At 45.3% G+C, this 9,228-nt stretch overlaps 1 protein-coding gene across 1 annotated transcript; it reads left to right on the forward strand.

The window, feature by feature from the left end:
* The first annotated feature begins 2,719 nt into the window (after window positions 1–2,719).
* LOC100194025 (F-box family member) lies at window positions 2,720–5,740 on the forward strand. The gene is made up of 2 exons (NM_001139088.2): window positions 2,720–2,964; window positions 3,103–5,740. The coding sequence occupies exons 1-2, from the start codon at window positions 2,940–2,942 to the stop codon at window positions 5,007–5,009; spliced, it is 1,932 nt and encodes a 643-aa protein (NP_001132560.2). The 5' UTR covers window positions 2,720–2,939; the 3' UTR covers window positions 5,010–5,740.
* Window positions 5,741–9,228: the final 3,488 nt, after the last annotated feature.

Here is a 9,228-nt window from a genome sequence, read left to right on the forward strand (position 1 = left end):
AAGAAATCTTTGTGCTCAAGCAATCTTGGCTTTATTCCCAATGGTTCAATCCAATTCCTACAACATTAAAATCACCCTGAATAGTTCAAATCAAGAACACCTCAACCAACAGGGGAATTAGATGCCTAAGAAGAATATGAAGTTATCAAAACAAATGGAACTCGATTTGGACACTAGAGAGTATAAATAAGAACCAAACGAGAAAATCATTTATGTGGCAATGCCGCTCAGAGGTTCGATAATGCTAGGGCACAATAGTGTCGCTCAGAGGCACAAAAGTGGCATTCAGGCTAAAAGCCTCTATTTGCTATCAAACTTTATAGGCAAAAAGATAGACAAGGGAAAGTGGTTTCAAGAGTTTGAGCACCAAAAGGTAGTAATCAGATCATACGCAATCTCGATTTGGGTTTTGTCAAATAGTACAATTTAGTTAGAAACTTGTCCTCGAATTGAATCAACCCATACCGTAGGTGGCAATGGTTCTAGAATAGTTTCTCAACCCAAATTCAACTACAAAACCCTTCTCCAACTTGGAAGGCAAAGATCAAATAAAATACTCAATCAAAAGAGTAATGAAGCGAGAATTCAACTCAAGAACCACAATGATGGAGCTGGAACCTTGAGCAGACCTAAAAACCCCTCAGATACCCCAAGTACAACTACACATTAAAAATTCAAACCGAAGCTGATATGAGAAGAAGCAGTAATTAGAAAATAACTTTATAAAGATTTAGCATTGAATAGAAGTGCATAGAAAATAAGCATCCATGTGTCCAAATCATGAGGTGGTTTCTATTTGTTTTGTAACTCTAACCTACTTTAATACATTAACTTATTTAGGATAAAAGGATTTATCATCATCAATATAATTATTTCTAACTTATTTGATTTCTTGGAAAAAGTTATCCCTAGGGTGTTTGGTTCCCACCTCCTAAACTAAAGTTTAGTACTTTTAGTCGCTAAACTGGCAAACAATATGACTAAATGAGACTTTACAAATAGAAATTCTATGGACTAAAGTTTAGTACCTAAAATTTAGAAGGCTGACTAAGGGAACCAAACACCCTCATAATGCATGCACTAGTACAATGCATGCACCTTGCAACGACACCAATCATATTTGGCGATATATTGCAATGGTTATATTGCAATGGTTGTACAACACATGAGGGCACAATGGCAACACACTGTGATGGACCCTCTCTATAAAAAAATTTAAAACTAAAGTGGACCCTCCCTACAAAAAATAAGTTTAAAATTAAAGTGGACATATGACTCACATACTAGATATTAAATATTGTACTTTATCTTAGCTAAAAGTCCGAGAAAGATATTAGTTGAATATCTGACATGCCCCTTTTTTATAGCTAACTCGGTCGCTTATCCTTCTTCAGCTAGTAAGGTGGTACTACCCGAGAGCATTGTGCTACGTGTGGCTTCATGTCGTGTTGTGCTTGGACGATTTCTCATGGCCTTATGACAACACACGATGAGCGTGGATCCCAGGTTAGATTAAAAAGAAGTATAATGACTTTTTTTGCAAAAGGGGTGACAGTGGAAACCAGGTTTATAGCTAACTCGATCGTTCGTCCTACTTCATCTAGCGAGGTGGACATATGATACTATTCAGGAGTGCTGCGCTCCGTGCAGTTTTGCGTTATGTTGGGTTTTGTGTTTTCTCTTGTTTTATCTAGGAGGTAACGACACACGATGACAGTGGACCGCGAGTTAGATTAGAAAAAAAACATAAATATTTTTTAAAGGGACGACAATGAAAACTAGGAAAACTGATACTTTATAGGAGTAAAGATAGAGAAGAGAAGAAAAGAGATGTAGTCTTGATTAGTGTTTAGACTGTCTCGAGCAGATTACTTATCATATCTTCTATTATATCTCTCATTTTAAAATTTACTCTATAAATAATGTAATATATAGTGTAAAATAATGCTTTGTATGATCCAATGAAGACATCCTGTACATCTGTATCTAGTAAGGGATGAAAACAATCGGAAACAATATTTATTCGGTAATCAGTTTTTTGGTCGTTTTTCTTTGATTGCAAATAAATAGGATATAAAATCTACCATATAAATGTGTATTCTTATTTTTAACATTGAGATTGTAAAGATTTATAAAAGGTAAACCTTAAATTCATCTTATATCTTCTCAAATGATAGGTATAAATAAAATTTGGTATGGATTTAAAAACAAATTCGACAAATTTTTTATATTTTTATTGTAGGAAGTAAATAACACATAAAACAATTTATACAATATTTTATTCTTATTTATAATAATGAGCTTGATAGTATAATAAAAATCAACATAAAATTTTATGAATATTTATTTTAAAATATTAAATTTATCTAGCGGTTCTATTACCACTTTCATCTGCTTCCATCCAAACGACCCCGCTCTACGCCGTACGGCCGTACCTGTCCAGCGCGGAGGTTCAATGAATCCAGCTCGCCGCGTGCGGTGCAATGCAACTTGGCGCCACGGGTGTCGAGGGGCACGCGACGCCGAGGCCCCCGCCACGTCCCTTGGGCGCACCAAGGGACAAGGGTGCGCGCTCTCCTTTCCCCGATCCGGATTCATCCGCTCCGCCAGGCCGCGGCCACAGTGCCACACGCAAGCGGGCCAAGCTGCCAACCACCCTTTTCTCTCTCTACCCCCTATATTCCTCTCCCATCTCTTCGCCGTCTTCTTTTCCTCCCCTAGGTCGGTCTCCTCCCCTCTCCCCACCGAGGTTCCCCCTCCTTCCTTCGCTTCCTTTTTTCCCTGTCGCCGGCGGCGACAGGGTTCCGTTTTCCTTGCTCCGGCGGGCTGTAAATGCTTCCGGCCCTCTTCGGTGCCTCAGATCCGGTGGTGCTCGTTCTTCTGGTCTTGATTCGAGTGGGAGGGGAAGGGGTCGCTTCGGTGTTGGGTGACTCGGAGACATGCCTGCGCTCTACGCTTACGGAGGTGAGGGCGAAAAACATCCTCTTTATTCTTCTTTTCTTAGGAGCTCTGTCGATCGATTTGAGATTTTACGCTGGGAGGGAGGGATTACGTGTGGCATCCCGTTCTGATGGTTAATTGGTTGCTTCTTGGATGGACCAGATGACGGGTGCCTCGTCTCGGCGCCGGCTGAGCTGGCCGGACTCTTCTGCCGCGGCGCCGTGCAGCAGCGGAAGCGCACGCTAGTGGCCGCGTCCGCTGTGGCCGCCGCGGCCGCGGAGTGCGTGAGGGCGGCCAAGAAGCAGAGGCAGCTTCCGTCGCTCGACGCGCTCCCGGACGAGTGCCTCTTCGAGATCCTGCGCCGCGTGCCCGGCCGTCGCGGCGCCGCTGCCTGCGTCTCCCGCCGCTGGCTCGCGCTCCTCGGCAGCATCCGGGTCTCCGAGTTCGGCCAGGCCGCCGCGGCGGCGGACACCCCGTCGCTGCCGGACCTGAACGAGGAGTTCGTCATGGAGGAGGATAAGGAGGAGGTCCCCGCGGATCGGTGCGTTGACAGGGTCCTCGAGGGCAAGGAGGCCACCGACGTCCGCCTGGCCGCCATGGCCGTCGTCGCCGGATCCTGTGGCGGGCTGGAGAAGCTCTCCGTCCGTGGAAGCCACCCGGCCCGTGGCGTCACAGACCAAGGACTCTCGGCGGTTGCACGCGGCAGCCCCAACCTCAGCTCGCTCGCGCTCTGGGACGTGCCTCTTATCACCGACGCTGGACTTGTGGAGATCGCCGCCGGGTGCCCCTTGCTGGAGCGTCTGGATATTTCTCGATGCCCCCTCATCACAGACAAGGGCCTCGCCGCTTTTGCGCAGGGGTGCCCCGACTTGGTGTCTCTGACCATCGAGGCATGCTCTAGTGTTGGCGATGAGGGCTTGAGGGCAATTGGCCGCAGCTGCATGAAACTGCAAGCTGTGAACATCAAGAACTGTCCTCTTGTTGGTGACCAAGGCATCTCCAGCCTGGTGTGCTCTGCCACTGCTTCGCTTGCTAAGATCCGGCTCCAGGGACTGAACATAACTGATGCTTCACTTGCTGTGATTGGATACTACGGGAAGGCCATCACTGACCTTTCACTTACTCGTCTTGCTACTGTTGGTGAGAGGGGTTTCTGGGTGATGGCTAATGCTGCTGGCCTGCAGAATCTCAGGTGCATGAGTGTTACCTCTTGCCCTGGAGTCACTGATCTTGCGCTCGCTTCTATTGCCAAGTTCTGCCCAAGCTTGAAGAAGCTTTACCTGAGGAAGTGCGGACATGTGTCGGATGCTGGCCTTAAGGCCTTCACAGAATCAGCAAAGGTGTTTGAGAACTTACAGCTTGAGGAATGCAACCGTGTTACTCTTGTTGGTATTCTTGCTTTCCTCAACTGCAGCCAGAAGTTCAGGGCTCTCTCTTTGGTGAAATGCATGGGGATCAAGGATATCTGCTCTGTGCCACAACTTCCTTTTTGCCGTTCACTTCGTTTCCTTACAATCAAGGACTGCCCAGGTTTCACCAATGCAAGCTTGGCCGTGGTAGGGATGATTTGCCCTCAGTTGGAGCAGGTTGACTTGAGTGGTCTTGGTGAGGTCACTGATAATGGGCTTCTTCCATTGATCCAGTCTTCTGAATCTGGTCTGATCAAGGTTGACTTGAGTGGTTGCAAGAACATCACAGATGTGGCTGTCTCCTCTCTGGTGAAGCGACATGGAAAATCTCTGAAGAAAGTCAGCCTTGAGGGTTGCAGCAAGATAACAGATGCTAGCCTCTTCACCATGTCTGAGAGCTGCACCGAGCTTGCCGAGCTTGATCTTTCAAACTGCATGGTTAGTGACTATGGTGTTGCCATGCTGGCATCTGCAAGGCACCTCAAGCTTCGTGTTCTCTCACTGTCTGGTTGCTCTAAGGTTACTCAGAAGAGTGTGCCGTTCTTGGGCAACCTTGGCCAGTCTCTAGAGGGCCTCAATCTTCAGTTCTGCAACATGATTGGCAACCACAACATCGCATCCCTGGAGAAAAAGCTCTGGTGGTGCGACATCCTTGCATAGGCAGCAGACAAGATGAGCCATTGCTGGAAGGGGCTCATGTCTACTGGGAGCCACTTCCAGATGCAGATATACGACCTTAGCAGTAGCACAACCAGACGGTCTTCAGGTTTTTGGCTCGCATGCCGGTCATTATGGTGGGCTTCCACATTGTTCAAGGACCAGTTGTTTTAGGGGGCGCTTTCTAGCGGAGTGCTCGTTTTTCACAGATCACCTCTCAGGGGGTTTATCTGTTTTTTGAGCCTCGGCTGCCATCACTGGCATCCTGCCCCTAGATCCAGACACTGGTCCTTGCCCTTACAGTCATAAGTTCTTTTTAGGTTGCCATAGTGTCCAGGTCCTCTTTCGTTTTACTGTTGCAGGCGTTGGTGATCCATTGACAGCTCTGGACTATCACAGTTCTAACTCAACTGCCAGATGCTGCTGGTGCTGGAGCGTCTGTGGACTTGTGCGGTGTGTTTGGTTGTCATGTTTAGAGTCTTGATGTGTTGTGTGTGTGTGCTGTTCTCCATGGTGTGTACTGGTCATGTAGGGTTGCATCTTTTTTACGGTCTCTTTGGGATGCCTGGTGTTCATGGTGATCGTGGCCATTGCGAGGCGCTTACTAGAAGCCTTGCCTTGACAGCCTTGTATGGTTGTTTTTTTTTGCCAGATCCCTGTTTTTACAGGCAGATTGTTGAGTGCTGTAAGCTTGGCGACCCTCTATGAATAAATGAAATATGTGTTTATGTTTGAAACTTTGTGCTTGCCTTTGATTTATAACATTGTTGTGCATGCAAGTAGATCCTCAAAATACACATTGTCTCGCTGATGCATTATTATGGACTTATGGTTTAGTTTCAGTGTAAAAGCCAAGGCTTATCTTCAAGTATTGGGCGGCAGCTGGCTCATGCGCCGTTTGACTCCTTTCTAAAAGAGAATTTTGATTGGGCATTTCCTAGTTGGTCGAGTTTTGTACTGGCTATACATATCATGTAGTATTATACAGTTTTGTTTGTCATGACTATGATGCTTGAGTTATGGCTTTCATTCCATTCATCCTGCATGCCGTGTCGGCGAATCGAGCGCCGCTAAAGTCTAAACCATTGCCCCTCTCCCTTGATCCTGCCGTATTGCGTTGCGTTGAGGCATTTGCTTAGAGCATGTGCCTCTCCCCTCTCGTGAGGTCGTTGACGTATATTGTTGTGTCACGCTTCAGGAGTGGGCTATTAGCGTCTGGATCTGACTAGTTTAGCCCATGCAGAGAAATGGCTTCATGCATGTATCCGGTGCTGGCAGCAACATGGAGCGCAGACAACACTAGAGGAGGCGCTTGCGACTTGCGAGGCACTGCTACATTGATTTTGGAGGAGAGTGACGAGTTTGGTAACCGTGAAGGACGCATCGATGCAGATGTAAATGGTATCAATATTATCCATCTGTATTTAAATTTGATCCGTCTAAGGTCATATTCGTTTGCACAAGAATACACCAAGAATTATTCCAGCTAATCAAAACTTATATAAATTAGAGAAACAATTTGGATAGGAATTGTTCTAGGGCTCCATTCCCCGGTAACCGAACGGCCCCTAAAAAAGGCTCAGATCCGTTCCGTATCCGAGTCTAGTTACTCAGTATTCAATTCATATCCGATCTTTATCCGTATCCGTAATTTTAAAGTTGAATATTTAAGATGTCAATATCCATTTAAATTTTAATTGATATAACTTGATAATATTCGTATGTGATCCGAATCCGAGAGAAAAAATATAAAAAAATATGAATTGAGTAATATCCGTCTGTATTCCATTAGATTACACCCATATCAACAACACATGGGTGTGGTTAGAGGTGAAAACAGGACACGTACCCCGGTCGGTTACCGGATACAGGTAACAAAATAACCCAAATGTTCAATACAGGTACATATATTTACATATATTTTTGTTGTCAGAACATATATGGGTACTACCCGATTAATATACATCCAGATCAGTGGCGGACGCAGGACCAAAATTTATGGGGGAGAGGTAAAAAAACCATATTACAAAATCAAGCAAGACGATAAAAACTATAATTGCATAAAATTTATGTTCTATATCTATCAATATAACATACAAGTTTAAAGAAGAGAAGTAAACATACAACTAAGTTCTTCCAGACCGAATCAAGTCATGCGTACATTGTCGAATTTCGATCTCCTTAAAGGGTGGGGCACCGAGAAAGAGGTGGGGCAGATGATGTCTCCGACTGAGAGCCAGAGCTCACTGGTTCGTCAAGCTCGCCAGTTGTCGTGGACTGGTCGTATCATTGCGGCGAGTGAGGTCGGGTCAGCCAAGAGCGGGGGATGGTGTCGTGACGGTAACGAGCGGGACGAGGACGTTGGGAAGGGGGCGGGGTTAGGCGACGTCAGGCGTCGGGAAGGAGGCGACATGTCAAGAACGGGGCATCTGGGCGGATTGGCTCCGGTAGGTGGGGGCGTCAGAAGAAATGGGACCTGATGAATAGATGCGAGGATTAAAACAAGATGCTGGAAGTTGAGAGAACTGCTCAGGGCAATTTTAGCCTATCCAAACCTTTAATTTTTTATATATACTTTACAGTAAGTAAACATTAGGTATAAGATATTATAAAAAATTAAGGGGGTCCTTCTATAGTTCTATGGCTCCGACAACGTTAGGAATAATGAGACTAGATGAATAGATGCGAGGATTAGACCAAGTAAAAGGACGAGCGATAGAACTAGACCAATTTGACGAGGAGACCTAGTATATGACTGTTTTAGCCTATCTAAATCTCTATTTTTAAATATATTTAACAATAAATAAACATAATGTAGAAAAGGGCACAAAAATTGAGGGAGAGGGCATGGGGCCTCGGCCCTCGCACGCGCGTCCAGCCGTCCACCGTCGGCCGCCGGACTGTCGCCCGCTCGTCCACGACTGCACCGACGCGGCAGCGCCCGGTAGCCTGCCCCTGCAGCTGCAGGCCTCGGCTCCTCTCTGTACCGGCGCGGCGGCGCCCGGTAGCCTCGGCTAGTCGGCTCCTGCAGCAGCCAGCAACTCGCGGACTCGCCTGTCGCCATCGCCAGTCGCCAGGAGCCCAGCTGCCCAGGACAGCGAGGAGCCTCTGTTCTACAGCCTACAGGTAATCTTTGCTATTTGCTTGATTGATATATTGATGCATTCTACAGCACTACAGCAGCAAGCATCTATACAGGTTGATTGATAGTTGTGTTTGCTTAATCTACAGGTTGTTTGAGTGATTCAAAATGTCGACCCCAGACACTGGTGCATCCCAAGCAGCAGATCCACATCAATCTAATGTAGCTGCTTCAGGTACACAAGATACAATAGAAATAGATAATGATGTTCCCATTGGCAGTAAGAGAAAGCCAAAATTGAAATCTGAGGTTTGGAAAGAGTTTGACAGAGTAGAAATTAATGGAGTTTGGAAAGCAAAATGCATGTGGTGTAAGAAATATTTAGGAGGGAACACAAAAAATGGCACTAATCATTTGCGTGGTCACCTTGAGATTTGTCCGGATAGAGCTGTTAGAAAAGGGTTGAAACAATCTTCACTTAAATTGACTGCAAATGCACAAGATGGGACAGTCACTTTGGAGAAATATACATTTGACCAAGATGTAGCTAGGAAAGAGCTTGCATTGATGATCATTGTCCATGAGTACCCTTTGTCTATGGTAGATCATGATGGATTTCGCAAGTTTTGTGCTGCACTTCAACCATTATTCAAGGTAGTGTCTAGAAACACAATTAGAAAGGATATCATCGATATGTATGAAGTGCAGAAGCAATCCATGCTGAAATATTTTAGAAATTTAAGTTCTCGTGTTGCTGTTACAACGGATTTGTGGACTGCTAACCATCAAAGAAAAGGTTACATGGCAGTGACAACCCATTTCTTGGATGATGATTGGAAGCTCAAAAGTTTCCTCATTAGGTAATAATGAAAGCCCATCTTGTTTCAATACTCATCAACAATGAAAGCCCATCTTGTTTCAATACTCATCTTGTTTGTTTTGTAGGTTTATATATGTCCCAGCTCCACATACAGCAGATGCTATTACTGATGTCCTACATGAGGTTCTTTTGGATTGGCATATTGAAAGAAATTTGTCCACAATCACTCTTGACAATTGCAGCACCAATGATAGTATCATGAAGAATATGATAGGCACAAGTATTGATGGCATCATGAAGACTATGTTTGCAATAAAAGG

The sequence above is a fragment of the Zea mays genome, chromosome 5 (genome assembly GCF_902167145.1).
Source record: "Zea mays cultivar B73 chromosome 5, Zm-B73-REFERENCE-NAM-5.0, whole genome shotgun sequence".
Taxonomy (NCBI): Eukaryota; Viridiplantae; Streptophyta; class Magnoliopsida; order Poales; family Poaceae; genus Zea; species Zea mays.